Source organism: Anomalospiza imberbis, chromosome 13, assembly GCF_031753505.1.
Source record: "Anomalospiza imberbis isolate Cuckoo-Finch-1a 21T00152 chromosome 13, ASM3175350v1, whole genome shotgun sequence".
Lineage (NCBI taxonomy): Eukaryota > Metazoa > Chordata > Aves > Passeriformes > Viduidae > Anomalospiza > Anomalospiza imberbis.
In genome coordinates, this window is record NC_089693.1 from 11,690,394 (window position 1) to 11,708,676 (window position 18,283).

The window sequence follows — 18,283 nt, forward strand, 5'->3', positions numbered from 1 at the left end:
GTTGAAAAACACCCACAGCAATGTAATGTTCAATAGAATCTGCTGGATCCCAGGATAGCCAAGAGGAGAATTTGTTGTCCTCTCTGCACATGGCATCTTGTTCATCCTGGGGACCTACTGCTCTATGACATGGTAACTGCAGAGGTGAACCCCTGAGACACAGGGCTGAACAATGCCTAAAGAATTGTCACAGCAGAGTAGTAGTCCTGAGCTATTCTCCCAGTTTTCCTCCTCCCACAACATCTGCACGCACAAAGTGGAAGGCTGGTGGCCCATATTCTAGTTATAGATTGGAAAGAATGAGTTCTTCTGTTCTGGAAAGAGCTCTGAACCATTGCTCCATTCTTCCTATTTAGGTAGGACCAAAAAGAAATACAAATGCTACAAGGAGAATTGTCTGCTTTTCTGAGGTTCAGCTCTGGCACTCCAACCCATTGCTCCTCCTTTCGCAACTTCACTTGTCTTAGGCCAACTATCTTTGACTTACTTCAGAATGACATCAGTTCCTCCCTTCTGATAGTAGAGATGATTGTTTTGTACTGCATGACCACATCCATAGAAAAATCCTGTGATGTTAATGATCCTGTAGCTGTCATTCAGCAAGGCATTGGAATTTTCATATTCTTTTATATAGTTTCCTAAACAAAGAGGAAAAGGTTGAAAAAAAGGAAGATCATTTGGTTCATCTAATTTTGAGATCTTTATACTAAAGTTCAGTCTCTACTGAAAGTCTATCTCAACTATCAAACAAACAATTGCATTTGTGTTTTCAGTGGTGATTCAACTTGCTGGAATGTGAAGAAAGAATCCAGAGACACACAAAAGGAATCTATAGAAAAGATGATCAAGAGCCTGCTTCCCACAGACGTAATGGGTCCTCATTCTGAACACAGTTGATGTGTATGCAGAAATATTGCCTTTTGCCACTTAGGTCCTGGACACTTTCTTCTTCTAAATGTAGCTTACGCAGCAGTTGACTCATTTTCATGCCTAGCTAAATGAAAAGGCAAGACTCCGAGCTACAATTTAGGGAAGTAAAGCCATAGGAAACAGAAGGTCTTGAAAGAAAAGGATAAAAAGCCACAAACAATAGACATTTAAACTTGGATTTAGTAAAAAAAAAACCCCAAACATCAAGCTATTTTAAAAATCTGATGTTGACTCTTAAAATGTCTAAAGATACTAAAAATGCCTACAACCATATGTATGGTCAGTATTATACAGGTAATATGGAAAATATTCTGAAAAAGATGTGGCTAAAAACTCATCGTTCTTACAAGTTTAGGTTGAAAGGATTAAGGAAGCAATGTCAGGATAACAACAGATTTTTGGTCAGTGACTACCACTAAAAATACCTGAAAAATGCATGGTGAGCCAAATCCTTTCATCACTTATGTTTGCAGGTTCCCTCATCCAAGTTCCAAACGTTTGCTGTACACTGACAAAGTGAACAGGACTTCCTACAGATGTTATAACACATTCTAGTGGGAAAAAAGCACATGTCCATGATCTGTGACACTGAGAGAGAAAGTAGCACTCAAGTCACACTTTGTAGCAGGTTACCAGCTTTTTTTGAAGGACGTGGGTTTCTTTCTTCAGTCTTTCCAGCGAGGGTGTCATCATTCGGTACATCGCATATCTCATCTAGGGTGGAGGGAGAAAGAGAAAAATGACATATTTTACCCTATTTGACATGGCAGATGGACTCATCAGTGGCTCCATAAAATAAAGGAATGACAACTGGGATTTTGCTTCATCTGGAAAAAAAATGCTTAGGTTGGTGTGGTCAAAATGAGATAAGAAAAGACTTGCTCTCACTTCTGTCAAGGAAATGAAGTGTTCAGGCTGACAAAGTGTTCAACTTTGAGGAATAACTAATTAAATTAATAGATTTAGTTCCTTAGCTCTGAATTTCTGAGTAGCCACTTAGGAAGAGAGAGTTGCCCTTTTTATGAGATTACTTCAGGCAGCTGAGGTAGCTGGAAAATGGCTGATTTAGTAGTAAGACAAAAAGCATTTTCTTGGGAAGGAGTAGTTGTTAAACTCAAAACCTTCATGCACAAATCCCCACAGACCAGCAGAATGTGGATCCTGTAGGCAGCACAGAGTGTTTTGCTCATGCTGTTAATGCCCAAGACAGCAATAAAGCAGTAACACATGCACTGAGTACATAATGCATGAGCTTGACATCCATGCCACTAAAGAAGCAGGAAGAAATACTAAGGGAAATGAAACATTATATTATTGACACACGTAGAAATGGTTAGAATCACATTAGAATCAACCACCTGGAAATATTTTTCCCCACCTCACAACAATTTAAGAACTAGCTGGCTGGATTTTCTCTTAGCATTCACTGTTAAAACAATGCCTGAATTAAATTATTTATGGACCCTTTTCTTTAAAGCCAGGTATCTCTTCTGCCCTTAAAACAATGTGGCACATTTCAGTTTGCTTAGAATGAATAACCACAGAGAACAGTTCTCAGCTTTTTGCTGATTTCAGTGTAGACTTGTTTTCTAATTCCATTCTTAACTTTTATCTCCAGCATTTCACACTGCTTGATACACAGGCTGCACAATTTTTCGACTTCCATGTTCATTTTTCCCTTTAATATATTTCTAGGATTTACAGGTCTGTGATGAAGTTTAAGTGACAAAGATAGTTAAAAATAGGGAAAAAATATAAAGTAATGCTGAAAGGGTACCATGACATTCAGGAAAGAAAGGACAGCTAATACAGCATTGTTGTTTTCTCCTTTAGGTCATATCCTCCTTTTGTTCATACAGAAGAAAACTACTCCAAGATGGAGCAAGAAAAACATGTATTTCTCCCATCCATTATCTAGGGCATTTGGTGAGATGACATTGAAAGTTTGCAAGTGATCACAGTGTATCTCCAAGTAAGGGACAAACAGTCCACCCAGACATGGTATGCTGAATGCCTACAGCTAGAATTTACCAATCCCTCGAGATCCCCTTCCAGCTTCTGATCCCAAAATACTTTGAGAATATTTCAAAAAAGAAAATCACTCCACAGAAATTATAAATTGCAATGCACAAGTTGATTTTTCTTGGGCTGAGTCTAACAGATGCAGTTGACTGAAGGAGCAATTTACCCAAAGCTATAGGATAGCCAAGGGCCAGGTCAGTGTTTGTAGCAGAGCTGAGTGCACTATTTGCCTTTGAGAATATTTGCAATACTTCCAGCTGCATGGATTAGAAAGCAACTAAAATTAAAGAGACAGTTTTCAATCAGAGATTCTTATGGGAAATTTTCACTACCTTCTTCCCATCAAAAACCAAGATAAATATCCTGCTGCTTCCTATCATAAAATATTATGGTTGAGAATTAATGGAGTTTAAAAGTCATTAAAACTATTAATTTGGTCTGTTGGGGGAAGGTGGGAAGGATGGAGCAGAGATGTTTTGTTTCTTCCAGAATTCACTAAAGTACCAGAGAGAAAAAATATACCTGCACTACCAACTAATTATTCTCTTCTCTTGAAGAAATTAAGTTTTACCAGATTCAAAATTTAATTTGAAAAACCAGGTTTGTATTCTTATGCAATAAGTTAATTACAATTGTAATTCAGCATATGTATTTTCTTTCCTTGAAAGAGCAATGAATATTTAATTACAAAATATGGATTATTCATTGAATTTTGGTAATAAGATCTCATGGTTTGCTGAGTCATAAAACATAAAAGCTCACTGAGGAAGATCTCATCTTTGCAGAGTTATTTGAGTGTAACTCCCATTTTCCTGCTGCAATTTAAAATCCATCAGAAATCCATCAGAGAACTTATCCTCCCAAGCATTTCAGTTTGTTTCAATACTTAGAAAAGGCCACCTGAGCAAATGGCCCAATTATCTCATACAACAGTTCATGCATTTCTGAATTTCAAGTAGGATGATATTTCTGCTCCAGCTCTCTCCTGTCCATTGTAAGGAAGCTCCCTGGGCTCTGTTCTGACACTTCAATGTCCAGAATCAGGGGTTTATATTTACATCTAAAATTAAATATTCATTATCTAAAAGATAACAATTTCAGTTGCATTTGTCTTACTTTCCAAATTTATCCCACCTAGTAGAAAACACTATTTGTAAATACTTTGCCTGAGCAATAGCAAAACACAATTAAAAGACTAACATGAAGGTAACCTGCTGCCTTACACAAACTGTATTTCTGCAAAGCACCTGAGCACACGTTCAGCTTTAAGCTTATGCTGTTTTAGTGGTGCCAGCAAAGCTAAACTCATGCTTACTATTTTGAGCCTTGAAGCAATGGTTTAATCTTGGTTTAATGGAAAAGAACACTGGAAAGCACTAACCTGTGCATTTGCTGCTGTAGATGTTCTCCTGAAGCTCTGCTTTGGCTTTACCTTTACGTTTACGTGGAGGCCCTGGGGGTCCAGGAGGTCCAGGGGGCCCAGGTGGTCCAGGATCACCTTTTGCACCTGTGTACAAAATGCAGTGTCAGGACACAGCCCTTCCCCAGGCAGCAGGAAACCTGCAGAGAACTGTACATGTCCACAGGACATCCACAGAACAGCCTCTCTCTTTCTTAAGAGGCTCCTGAGTACAGAATATGGTGCAATAAACTCTCTGAAATGCTGTTTGTTAGAAAGTGAACCAGACAGAACTTCACAAGGAGTAGGACATCCATGCATTTTATCTGTCTGGATTACAGGCCCATTAGAGAGTTACAATTTCAGATGATATACTGCTGTAATTTTATACAGCTTATATTTGGCTGCCTCACGTATTCCTGAGTGGAAATCTGCCCCTCATTTTCTAATAGAAATAAGGAGCAGGAGGAGGTCAAATGTATGAAAATATTCTGGAAAGGATGAAATTCACATACACTTCAACCCAAAGGTCAAACAGAAAGGTTTTTGTGAAGACTTGCCTTGCAAAGAGAACAATCTCCTGTGCACAGCAATACTCAGACTTCCCTGTGTATATAAACCCTATTTGTACAGGTTGGTCCTGCCCTTGCAGATCACATTCATGCTTCAGAAGTGGAACATATCTTTTTCTGTCAAGTACACTGTTGCAGGAGAACTCCCAAGAGCACTTTTCCATACCTTCTAATATCACATCATTGTTTGCATCCCCCTTTTCTCCCTTGGATCCTCTTGCACCTTTTCCTCCTGGCATACCATCCTTCCCAGGTAAACCCATTTCTCCCGGTTCTCCTTTCAGTCCTTGATCACCTTTTGGTCCTGGCAAACCTAGAAATAAAAACCATTTCAGTATCAAAAGCACTGCTCCAGTATTAAGCACCAATTAATAAATATTTTTACCACAAACCATATTCACTCTAGTTATATTTTTCACTTGTATTTAGCTGGATAGCTGTAATTTCTTTGGATTTCAAAGCAGCATTGTAACCTAATATGAAAAGAAGCTGTACCTATTTTTCCTCTTTTTCCATTTACTCCTGGTTCTCCCTTTTGTCCTGGAGTTCCTGGGATTCCATCTGATCCATTGTAGCCAGGCAGCCCAGGAGGCCCTGATCAAACCAAACAGCATAACTGAATTGTCACTGTTGAATGCAAGTTACCCTGAAATCTACTATATTTACATGCAACATGTATATATATATATATATATATATATATATATATATATATATATATATATTTAAACCCCAGCAAAACATAACTCATACTTTTCTGATACAGAGAATTATTCCAAGCAGACCCACAGGTTAAGCAGCACAGAAAGAAAACAAGTAACATTCATAACATAGCCTTGCAACCACCTGAGTGAGAACTGAGACAGAATTCAGTAAGAAAGGAGGAAAAGTTATGGGGGAGGTGGGAGGGTGTAATCAGTAACCAACATTTTTTAAAATATAGTTTTAGTGTTAAATTAAAATATCCATTTCCTTGGGAGGTCAATATATAAATTCATCTCTTCACCTAGATGCAACTTAAACATATTAATTTGGTTTTGATCAAATGTTCTACTCCCTTCACTAGAAAATTAAAATGGCTGAAACCTCCCCTCTCTCAGAAGGGGCATGAACTGACTTAAATACAAGCATTATGAAGGCAGGCAGTCATTCAACCCTCCCTTAATCTAATTAGCAAAGGAAGAAAATTTTGTGAAAGATACATTTCTGTATTTCAATATTTTATACCAGCAGCTATTTCAATTACCCCCAAATGTTACTGCAATTGTCCAAGTGTCTTACCTGGTGGTCCTGGGGGGCCTATAACAAGAGGAAAAAAAAAACCAAAACAAACACAAGAAAAAAGAAATGGTAAGTTTAACCTAGCAAAAAACAAAGCAATTCCAAGCTGCACTGATTAGCACTAGATCAGAGCAGTAAAAGGGTAAGAAAATCCCTCTAATTTCAAAATTAGTGTCTATCTGTTTAACTGCTTTGTATCATAAATAACTATCTGAGCATTAGCAGTAAGTCAGAGTAGCACATTTACACATACATGTTTTGCTTTTTTCAAATTTCAGTTGATAATGGTTTAGCAACAACCTCTGCAATGTAACCTCACTGTCAGGGGCTTTGGTGCCTCCACGAAGCCTTGGATGCAAGACACCTCACAGTCATATTTCCTTCCTGTAAATGTTCTTCCAAAACCTCTTCTAGTGGAAGAATATTGGCTTTACAATACTGATGAATGTCACAATTAAAAATCCTGTTGGAAATACACATTAAAAATACATGCCACACTTCTCTGTGTTTTACAGATATTTCATTGCAATTCAGGACTCGGACTATTTAAATAGGAAAAAAAGTCTTGTCATTCATATCAACAGTCAGACTTTTCACATGTGATAGTTATCTAGTCTGGGTCAAGCTTCCCACAGAAACTGGTTGGTACATTTAGAAATTGGACTTGCTTCAGTCATTCAGCAACTTGTAATACAGAAAAATCTGTCTCACGCTCTTACAGAGCTTAGATGTAGGGCCCTAAAGAGAAGCAAGTATAGCAGGCAAGAGTAGAGAAAGATTAACCAGAACAATGTCTGTGATTCATCATCTGTGATCCCCAATACGCATTAAAATTTTTAAAAATAGAAAACCACTTGGAGAATACAAAGGTGACAGCTGCAATTAAAGAACCAAATTAACTCTGTGAACATTTTTATCCAGCCAAAGTACTGTCTTGTTTCAACCAAACTTTTTACAACAGAAAATAACAGTAATTACTGGATTTCCCTAAAGATGACAATTTTCAGCATTAATTACAAAGCATTATGAGTAAAGTGGAAACCATTTTACAATACCATTATAGGAATCATCCCTTTTAATCAGTACGGGCAGTAATATCAGTTAACATCTTTCTGTCAGTTTTGCAGTAAATGGCTATTTCTTCCACACTATGTTACATCCATTAGTGCATTGAATTACTTCCTCATCCCTAAAGCTGAGGCTCCTTGTACAAGCATGAGATACATAAGAAAGGTGCTTGAAAAGCCACAAATGTCATTGAGGCCTACAGCAGAGAAAGCCACTCATGTAATGGTGTTAAGAGAGAAAAAGGTGCAAAAGGCACCAAGAAACATGAACTTACAAGTCTGAAACCCAAAAAAACCCAAAACTTAGATTGTCTGTGGTTCAGCCACTGTTGCAATCAGAACTGATGTACAGCTTCAGAAATATTATTTACCATCTGTGTGTAAAATGGCAGTTCTCATTTATGTTTAATCAGTTGAGTCAAATGGACCCAAGTGCCATTTGAAAATTCAAACCAGACAGCAAGTGAAGCATTTTTTTTAAACTCATAAAAACTGTCTTTTTTCTAATCCTCTCATTTCCAAAAGGAAAACAATTCATTCTGTGACAGACCTCAGAGCTGGACCATAGCTTTTAAACTGGCTACTACCAGACACTCTTCACCAAACCCCACAAAACTTTCCACACCTTCTCATTACTCTACCATCAGCAGCTCCGGGTCCTCGCTGGTGACATGTGACTTCACTAAGTGCCTCTGCTCCACTGCAGTTGTAATAGAAGCAAGTTTCTACCCCCTGCATATTCCTCCTGTGTTAGGCCTGAAGTGTGACATACGCAAAAATATTATGACTAAATCTCAAATGGTATTTGAAACACCCAAGTCTAAAAGATTTGCTTGTGAAAATTGCATCAAAGAGAAATGGCTCCAAATAGCATCAACGCAGCTCCTTAAATTCCAGCATTTATATTCAGAGGGTACAGGTAAGTCCCAAAGTGGTACATATTAATCTTTTTTTAAATTCTGATAAATAGCAGGTTTTTGACACAGTTATTGACCTCAGGTTCTTTGAAAACACTGTTTCTGGTTTCCTGGAGGTAACATAAGTGTAATGCTTAAGGCAGCAAACATACCTGTTAAACAAATCCCTTTTGTGCTGTTACACAAATCCACCATCACTCGGACCTAATATTGCAAAGAAATTAAAGTTGAAAACAATGTATTTCATAAAAGTATCTGGTTCACTTTACCTACAGAAATAATTCCAAACCCAAAGATACAACTGGCCCTCTGTGCTTATTAGAATAAGCTACTCAGAATACTGTAACACTGTGACACCAGCCATCTCTTTGGGCAGTGTTCTGTTCAATAGGACTCTGTTCAATAGACTCAGTTTAATCCTTACTGAAAATATGAACAAAACACTGGGCAGACAACTCCATACATCCCTGAGCCATTAAATTTCACACATTACTGGAACACATGTGGTTGTCCATGCATGGACTCTATCAGTAAAAGGTATTAAAATCCAATTATCAGCCAATACAAACTACATGCAATTTTATTTTATATTTGTATTAAGTGATGGAAAATTTCTAATGAAGCATACCCAGGGGAAAAGATGACCTGTGTTCCAAGTAAGCAATTTCTTATCTTTGAATAACCAAGGTGTGCAAATTTGAAATGGACCTTCATCCACTCAAAATAATTCAAGCAAAAAGACAAGTCTTTATTAAATCAAGCTGGAAGACACATTCATAAAGATGCTTTTAATCTAGAGTAGAGTAAAATGTATCAATAGAGAAGACGTCTTTACAAAATACAGAGTTCTTGTCTGAGCAAACATTCACTTTACATGTCCTGCATAATGAGAGTCAACACTAAAACATTTTGCTACTCACCAAAACAAAACCATGAACTCTGGAAGTCCCTCAGCTCTCTATGGGAAAGTCTAATGTTTATAGCCAGAAAATAAAGGGTCACTATTTCAGGGTTGTGCAATGCGTGAAAACTTATGAACCATGTAGCCAGAGCCGCACATTTGTTGATCTTTGTGCAGTTACTCGTATCTACAATTAATAGAAATTAATGGAATGCACTAGTCCCAAAAGACAGAAGGAACAAGTGCAAGGCAATCTGAAAGGCAGATTGAAGTTTAATCCTAGCAAGGTTTATGATGATTTGCCACTGTCAATCATTATTTTTAAATCGTTAATTAAAAATCATTGTTTTTAAAATAAATACATCATTAGTTTCAACTGCCAAATCTAACAGACTCAAATAGAGGACAATTAGTTTAATGGAAAGCATCCTTTTTCTGCAGAACCAAACCATATTTGACAATGAGTTCCTGTTCTGTCTGATACATGCTGAGAATGTACTGATTCCAGACTGTACTAGAACAGTACATTTAAAATTTTAGACTCAGTTTAAATTAGCTGAGAAGTGTTAACTACTGATTTTGAATATCAGAATATGCTTGTTTTCTTTCCCCTCACACTCCTCAAAAACACTTGGCTCCTACCCTGTAATTTGTAAAATACATATTGTCCATGTGCACTCTAATTCTAAGTGCATTTTAGTTTAGATAGTTCTGTTGAGGTTGTTGAAGTGCTTACAGGTTGCTTTGGGCCCTCCAATTATCTCAGCAGCACTATGTTTACCAGTCAGTGCAACTCAGGTGACAATTTAAAAACATGGCACTCAAGAAGTGCAAATAGCCTGTGACAGAACCTCCAGCTTAGCTATGAAAGATGAGCAGACCATTCACAACCAGCATCATCACTAAGAAAAGCTACAGATAAAAATATCTTTTTTAAATGCTAAAATCTTCATTTTCTCATGGAGAAATGATGGAGAAATAAAAATAAAATAAAATAAACCCCTAAACTATGAAATTTTACTTAGATGACTGGTAGCCACCATCTCTTGCACTGTCTTAAATCACACTTTGACTCTTACTGGCCTGTTACCCCCCCATCATCCTTTCTGCAGCAGCAGATTTGCCAGTTTCCTATTTTTACTCACTTACAAAACAAATATACACATACTTAAATAAGAGTCCCTGAACAAAAACTATGCTCATGTTGTTAGAGCTAACGTGATTTTTGCTGCCTGTGGTTACTTCAAAGATTCGTGAGCAGTGGGCACAACAGCTGTGTCCTGAGCAGGGGCTGTGCAGAGCAGTGGGACTCTGATACCTGCACGGGCGTGGCAGAGAACCTGCTCAGGCCCAGCCTCTGTTCAGGCCCACATTCAGCAGGGGCCACCGGTGTCACAGGGGTCATCCCACCGACTGAGGAACTCAGTCTCATACTACAAAAGCAGCCAACTCTTCAAATTACATTGGTGGGAGTTAGATTCAAAATACAGAAATGCAGGAGTTGGAGGGGGGGGTGGTGCTTGAATATTTTTCTAAGGACTTTTTTCCCCTTGAGCAAATGATTCTGGACACAGTTACACACTCTCCTGAGCAGTGGCCAGAATGAAAAATGTTTGATGGGAGTAAGAATAAAAAGGCATCAAACCCTCCCAAGCAGCTCCCTGCAGGATACACAGATTTAAATGAAGCACATCACACACAGCAGTAGTCACAGTGGACATTTAGAGACACAAGTGCACAGTCTGGCCACATGCTGTTCAAATATATACAACGTGCTCAGTGCTATTTGAAGAAGGTAATAAAATTAATGTAATTTGTAATCATGGTACCTATTGACAGCAGAGTAGCACATTTAATGGGCACTGCCAAAATTATCCAGACACTCACCTGCAACTAATGATCCCAGTCTGAGCACCTAGCAGTAAATGGCATTGACTGTCCTCAAGCCCTACCAGGGTCATAATCCTTTCCCCCAGTAATTTTATTTGTGGATCTTTTGGACTCAAAAAAGCAATTCATATCAGATAGAGCAAAACAAACTGCAGCTGCCAAATTCAGGGATGACCTCCTAAAAGGAGTTATTTAAAAGATAGTTTTGAGTACAAAACCACGTGACTTTACAGATTTTTACTTTTTGCAGAAGTCTTGCACTGCAAATTCTAAACTCAAAGCACAACAACTTAAAGGGTCTAGTTAAAAAAAAAAAAAACTCTAAAACCCAAACAAAGTCATTATCAAGACTCCATGCTTTGAATACCTGCGCTTGACACTCGCATTAGCCTCAATATTAATGGAGATGTTATCACTGTAAAGTGAGGATAGCAATAGTTTATTTACAAAAATGCCAACAGAACATGACTGAAGAGATATTTTCTGTGAATGATTTTTTAAACCAGCAACATTAATACTCAAGTAAGAGCCTGAGTTACACTTCTGTGCACATAGACCTGCAATCCTTACTGGGACAGTTTCCACTAAAGTTCTCTTAACAGTAATATTTTTCTTGCATTTCTTCTAGCTCAAAACTCAAAAGCTTTTCAATCTATTCAAAAATTTTCAACTATACAACCTGTGTAATTTTTCCAACACATGACATTAGTTCCTACTGAGCAAGATCATCTCTCACTGATGTGGAAAAAACTGTGCTGTTCTGCCAGAGAAAGGACATACAGTTCTCCTGATCCATCAAATACCACCTCAAATTTAACACTTACTGGAAGGGCATTTTCAGTTTCAAAGAGATGTCAGACATCAGCAGATGTCCAGTGCCTCATGCTGAACAGCACAAAACACACGAGAGTTCTGTTAGTAGTGTTAGTTTTAAAAACCAGAAACGTTGGAAACGGGAAGGCTTCTTATTGAAACGAAATGTTGGAGTTCCACTAAACACCCAACTCCCCTCCCTGGGCGTAAGTCTCGTTCGTAAAGCTGGATGGCACCCTGCGAGCTCCGCGGCCCAGCATTCTCAGAGCAGGCAATGGGGCAGAGCCTCGGCTTGGCTCCAGGGAAAGCCGCCGCGGCAGGAGCGGGCGGGACGCGGCCAACGCGAGCGTCCGCGGCGCTCCTGGAGCTGCAGCCCGGACAAGCCCCGGCTCTCCCGACCCGAGCGCAGCCCCGCGGCGGGGCCGTACCGGCACCATGGAGTAGGTGAGCAGCATCAGCATCTCGTCGCTCTCGGCGCGCACGTGGCCGCGGGCGCGCTCCCCGCGGCGGCTGCGCTTGGCGCGGGCGGCGGGCGCGGGGCCGGGGGGCAGCCCCCGCACGGAGCCGTTCCCCGCCGCCTCCAGCTCCCGCAGCGCCGCGCCGAGCTCCCGCCACTGCGCCAGCAGGAACAGCGTGCCCGCGGCGCTGAGCGCCGACAGCAGCCCCACGGCGGCCAGCAGCGCCCGCCCGCCCGCCGCCTCCATCGCCCCGCCGCGCCCGCCGCGCCGCGCCTTTATCGCCCGCGGCCGGGGCCGGGCCGGGGCCGGGCAGGGCTGACCCCTCCCGCACCCGGGCTGGCCACTGTCCCCGCAAAGCCGGGCAGGACGGGGGAGCTGCTCTCGGTCACTTCCAGAGGGGGATGCGCCTGGCACAGCGTGTGACCCAAACGTGCTTTCAAACATGGCTTTTCCGGGTGTCAAGCGGTGAGACTGCATGATAAATATCGCCCCGTTAGACAGATCCTGTCATCACACAGATCCGTGACACAGGTCCTGCAGTTCATACCATCCCTGCGCTCTCTTACGAATACCATGTGTCATTCACTTACTAAAATTGACCTGCTGCTTTAGATATTCAAGCACAGACCTTTCCCAAATTACTACTGCTAAACCTTCTGTGACGTGGGATATCTTTAATGTAGCAAATTTTGTTATCAGTTAATTCATAGCCAAGATAAGAAAATGAATTACAGCATATAGCAGAATCTGTCCAAATACCAAGACTTCATTAAGAATGTGGAAGCTCTTGAGCTCAAAACACTTTTCAAAAAAGCTATTTTTAAAGCTGACATTTCAAATCAAAGCCATGTGCTTTCTTACATTGATACCACTTCAAATCGACCTCAAGAGACTCCCAGCTTTTGAATGCCATGTTTCCTACAAGAGAAGGCTTTGATCCTTTGCCACAGTGACAATTCTCTGCTGCAACTGATCACATACGTTTTGTCTCCATTCTAACTATGCCATTGACCTGTAATTCATACTAATCCCACACTACATTGACAGATGAACTATTAGGTCAAACCAAATCCGAACTTAATACACTCAGTTCTGCTACAGCTGCCTAAGCACAGTAGAGAAGCAAAGATAGGAAAACAACTCCATCATATTAAATTTCTCATCTCTCTGAAATAAAAAATTACTGCAAAAAGTGCTGGTGTCCTCAGGCATTGCATCAGAGACTTTTCCTTATGAAACTGCCACGACAGGTATAGGTCGAACAAGATGAAAGACGAGAGAACAATCATTCCATCTCATCCCGTGATGGCAGATGAGACAGAAGAAAAGCAGCATACACCCAAAGGCATAAGGCTTATCAGCACAGAAACAAAGAATAGTTTGGGCTGAAAAGCACCTTTAAAAGTCACCTAACCCAACCCCTCTGCGGTGAGCAGGCACACTTTCCAACAGATCCGGTTGCCAAGAGCCCCATCGAACGTGGCCTTGAACGTTTCCAGGGATGGAGCACATATCACCTCTCTGGACAACCCATGTCAGTGTTTCACCACGCTTACTGTAAAATATTTCTTCCTTATATCAAGCCTAAACCTACTCTAAGATATTTTAAGGAATAATTACAAAACCAAATGTGCAAACACTTGCTGAAAAATCATTTGAGGCTTTGGGCCTTGGCAAACTCTTCTGAAGGTATCACAAAGTCCTCCATATATGTGAATAGCCTTTCTGATGTCAGTGAGGGTTACAAGAATAATTGCTTTTCCCAATATATCTACACTGAGCAGGACATTCCTGGGTGTGGAAAATCCCCTGGCCAGCTGGGGTCAGCTGTCCTGGCTGTGCTCCCTCTCAGCTCCTTGTGCACCTGCCCACTGCCAGAGTGTGAGACTCTGACAAGTCCCTGAGTGCAGGTGAGCACTGCTCAGCACCAGCCGAGGTGTCACTGTGGTGTCACCATTATTCCCAGAACTCCAAAGTGCAGCACTGCACCAGCTGCTAGGAAAACAAATAATTTTGTCCCAGCCAAAACCAGGAGACTCTGCAGTTGATGTCCCAGCTTAGCATAGAAGTGCATATTTGAGTTTTGCTTATAGTATTACTCTTGTAAAGGAGAAAGAAGAGAAAAAAATAAGACCTTGCATAGAAATTCCCAGAAGACTTAAGCAGGTTTGTTTATAATTCATAGACATAAAATGAGTAAGAATCTATCACACCAGCAAACTAAAACTTTCTGTCCAAGAGCAAATAGAACTGGACCCCAGAGACCATACAGCACAACAAACAGCAATTCTTCATTTTTATTGTCCATTTCAAAGTGCAACGATTGAGTAAAAAAAGAGTATAATAATTAGGAGCTACAATTTGGAGAATAACAAAAGCAATACAGCACTCTTAGCACTCTTGCTTTCCCATCTGCCTAATTTTGCAAGGTTTTCTCTCCATTACAATCAAAAAGCAACTGAACATTGTTCATTTAAAAAATGGGCCATTGGATCACTACAGACACCCTATCCAAGGCTGCAGTCTGCAACCTGCTGGGATGGCAGAGTGGCAGAGTTCTTCCCCAGAGCCCAGCATGTACCAGAGGTTTATGGCAGTGTGTGCAGACCTGCACTTGGCTCACTAGGACACACAGTTACACCTCTGGTGAGAATTTGCCCAATTTTTGAAAGTCAGGAATCAATTGACAGCACAATTTTGCGGCAAAGAGGTTCCCAAGACTGCACTGAAAGTCCTTTTAGCTACTGCAGTGGCAGGAGCAGCTGACTGACTGGGCTGTGGACATTCCTGTCCCTGCTTTCTACTGAGTGTTCCCCCATCCCATATGAACAGCAGCTCGTTCAAATGTCTCCATGTCATCCTCTGCTACTGCCTGATAATCCTGTGTCCCCTTCTGGATCTCTTGTCCCTGTGTAACGCAGCTGAGATTTTGGTTCATCCATACAGCACTTGTTACCAGCTGCAATGCACTCCATGCTCAATGCCTCTGTTCCTTCACAGTGATAAGAATCAATGGTCCCAATGGGGATCAGCAAAGCAGAATGGGGGCTTGGGAATGCTGCTGGTAAATTCTAGAAACCTTACCACTATTTTCTTACCAAAAAACCAGAAAAATTTGCTCAGTAGCAATTTAAATCCATGTGAGAAAAGTGTTATCCCCTAGATCCATCATTTTCTCAGTTAGGAAGAATGCCAGCAAGCAGCACTTCAATTATTTCCTGTGTCTCTAAAGTACATCCTAACACTACTGTGCATCATAACTGACAGGGCATACAAAGGTCACATAAATCTGTCCAAGTAGTACTGGAACCAGAATGAAGCTGTCAATATGCAAACTGTAGAGGCAACACCATATTTTTTCTTTTTAGAATTCCAGCTTTGCGGAGCTGAAATAAATTTCCATAAAATAAAACATAGCTTTCCCACAAGAGGTATTTTTGTATCCAAATTACTCACTATGTATACAATAAAAATATTCCTTGATTATTCTCAAGCTGACAATGTATTCAGATGGTGTCACACTTAACTAATGCTCCCACTGATGTTTTAATTTGTAGAAGTTGTTATTACTAAAATCTCATCTATTTTGGCAGCTGTCCCAGTGATAAAGCACATTGGAGATGAAATGCTGTTTTCACTTGGGTAGATAATGCTGGAAGAAGAACCAAGTTGCTGAGGACAATGCTCTTATGAGCCAGTTAACCAAACTGCCTCTGATCAAGCCATTAAAAGATTAGACAAATTATAGTCTTTATGGATACTATCAGAAGGAGGTAATGTCTTTCCCTGAACTAGTTAAAGTTGAAAAAAAGGTCTTTTAAAGCTATCATAACCTGCCATGGTAAGTGACAGATTTTATTGGATCTCCGTTCTTCTCAAGATATATACCAGAGGTTTGATATATTCGTTTTGCCATTCCTCAGCTACTGCACATTCCAAACCTACAGAGTAGAAGGGGGAAGATCATTCTTTGGACTGTGAAAGTGATGAACCGTTAAGGCCTTTCAGTACATTTCTTGTCCTTTCCATTGCCACAGCGGACCGTGTAAGTGCTGCAGCCATGTGTTCAGCACGGATGTGCTCAGGAAGGAGGCCCCAGTGAGAGCTGTAAATGCCCTTCCTCCTCACCCCTGCTCCCATGGCTCAAACCATGTGATGCACCAGCAGCTGAGCTGAGTTGCTCCATCCCTTTAATATCGGCACTGAAACCAACATTGTTTCTGCAGCAAAGAATTAGCTTTAAAATATTAAAAGGCTTCTGACTACATGCAAAAATAGGCTTGGTTTTGAAATTCATATTTGGTCCTGGCATATTCGTGTTCAGTAAAACTGGAACACGTAGGTTTGAAATGTCTTTGCAGCAGTTGTAGGTCAGCCACAATAGCAGATTTAGTGATTCAGACCACACTAAGTTTTGTGATCAAGCTCACCCCACAGAATTAATTTAGGCTTCTATCAGGCACACACACCAGAATGCCTCCTACTCCATTTCTGCACATACATTCCACACAGATGATGGCATATTGGATACAGGCTTGCTTTTCAAGGAAAAAAAAATACTGGAAGATAAAAATACAAAGAAAATACTATAATTCTCATGGTTTTCTATCAGAGGAGGTGTGGAAAAGATGGCACAATACCCCAACCCCTTAAATCTTGTATTGTGCTTTTCAGTGGCACAAATATATAAAGCTTCTTGAGGAATCAGCCACAAATACCTTAAAAATTACTTCTGATTTCAGGAAATTCCTACTTAATACAGAGCTGCAAGAATAAGCAAATCTATACAGAGGAAAGAATATGCCAGCTGTTACTTTGGAATATCTGGCCTTATTATAAATCATAAATTAGGACTCAGTGAAAAGTGTTTCTTAATAGGTAGGTCAAGCTTGTGTTTGAAGTTCAAAATAAAACCCATAAATATCTGCAAGGGCTGCAGCACAGAGCGTACTATTCAGTGGCATCAGCAGAAAGTCTCATTGTCTTTGAATGCACATTCAATAAATTGGAGGAAGATGCTTTTGAGATGCTTCATCAGGGCACTGGCAGCTAAAGACTATTTTCCCAGAAAACTGCTCAGAATTCCTCCAACACACATTAGAAAAAAAAAATCAGAGCTGCACCATAGACAAAGATGACTTAAGGAGCAAAGAAAGAGAACAATTCAGATACCATGGCTACAACAACCCATTCATAATCTAAATTAGGGGAGTAAAAGCAACTGATCAAAACACATAAACACATGACAAATAGGAAGTGACTTAAAAGATCTATCACATCTTTGTGCCACCATTGAAATCTGAAAACAATGAGAGAAACTGTAGAAATCCAGATAACTATCCTTGAAAATAGTCCCTGTTTTTTGCAGAGAATCCTGCAGTTCAGTAAGGAAGCAAAGGACAAGGGCACTCCTCAACTACCCTGAAACACAGTCAGGAATTAAATGGATTAAATTAAATTAAATATTCAGTATCAAACAGTATTAAATTAAATATTCAGTATCAAACAAATCACCAAACTTATATTTTCTCCATGCTGAGATACAAAACAACAAAGGACATTTTTTTGGTAAAGGTATTCCAACAACACAGAAAAAAAATGGAGTTTGCATACTGGAAGCTCTCTTACGCCATCCACTTTTAAGAGGTCTGTCAAAGGAGCAAGAATGGATGTCTCCGTGGCCCAGGTATAACACACTGGGAGAAATGAAATAGCTGGATATAAAATAGAGCAGAATGAAGATTTCCTCTCTGCTTCAAAAACTTCTCTCCACATCATTTCACCGTACCTGGCACCCATCACCTTACAGCTTCTCCTGCACAGAGCTTTAGCCAGCTCTTTGTCACAATCCACTCTCTGTAGCTCTTGGTAATTTTCAGTCAGGATGCATCGAATACAAGCACTATTTCAGCTTTCTTCCCCTCAGCATTTTGTCATTCATATTTACCACTGTGATTCACAGAAGATTAAATTGAATTTTGCCTATTTGAGCACTTTTAACACATTAATTTGATATATAACTATAGGCACCAT

At 40.1% G+C, this 18,283-nt stretch overlaps 2 protein-coding genes across 10 annotated transcripts in view; one reads left to right on the top strand and one right to left on the bottom strand.

Annotated features, from left to right (window-relative positions):
* Nucleotides 1–4,806, top strand: part of DMXL2 (Dmx like 2) — a 58,532-nt gene extending 53,726 nt beyond the window's left edge. For 4 of the 7 annotated variants that reach the window (XR_011003787.1, XR_011003789.1, XR_011003791.1 and 1 more), the window contains one exon: nt 2,764–4,806. The gene's annotated coding sequence lies outside the window, so the exon portion shown is untranslated. Of the gene's footprint in view, nt 1–1,403; nt 1,559–2,763 lie in introns of all 7 variants that reach the window. The other 3 variants (XR_011003788.1, XR_011003790.1, XR_011003792.1) reach the window with 2 other exon arrangements.
* GLDN (gliomedin) overlaps nt 1–18,283 on the bottom strand; it is a 95,914-nt gene that overhangs the window by 4,015 nt on the left and 73,616 nt on the right. The window contains exons 2-9 of one of the 3 annotated variants that reach the window (XM_068203939.1): nt 12,851–12,922; nt 8,341–8,392; nt 5,419–5,517; nt 5,090–5,236; nt 4,334–4,459; nt 1,564–1,644; nt 1,356–1,481; nt 488–638 (exon numbers count right to left, since the gene is read on the bottom strand). In XM_068203939.1, the coding sequence (XP_068060040.1) occupies nt 488–638; nt 1,356–1,481; nt 1,564–1,644; nt 4,334–4,459; nt 5,090–5,236; nt 5,419–5,517; nt 8,341–8,383 (773 nt within the window). In that variant the 5' untranslated portion in view covers nt 8,384–8,392; nt 12,851–12,922. Of the gene's footprint in view, nt 1–487; nt 639–1,355; nt 1,482–1,563; nt 1,645–4,333; nt 4,460–5,089; nt 5,237–5,418; nt 5,518–8,340; nt 8,393–12,220; nt 12,497–12,850; nt 12,923–18,283 lie in introns of those variants that run through there. The other 2 variants (XM_068203938.1, XM_068203937.1) reach the window with 2 other exon arrangements.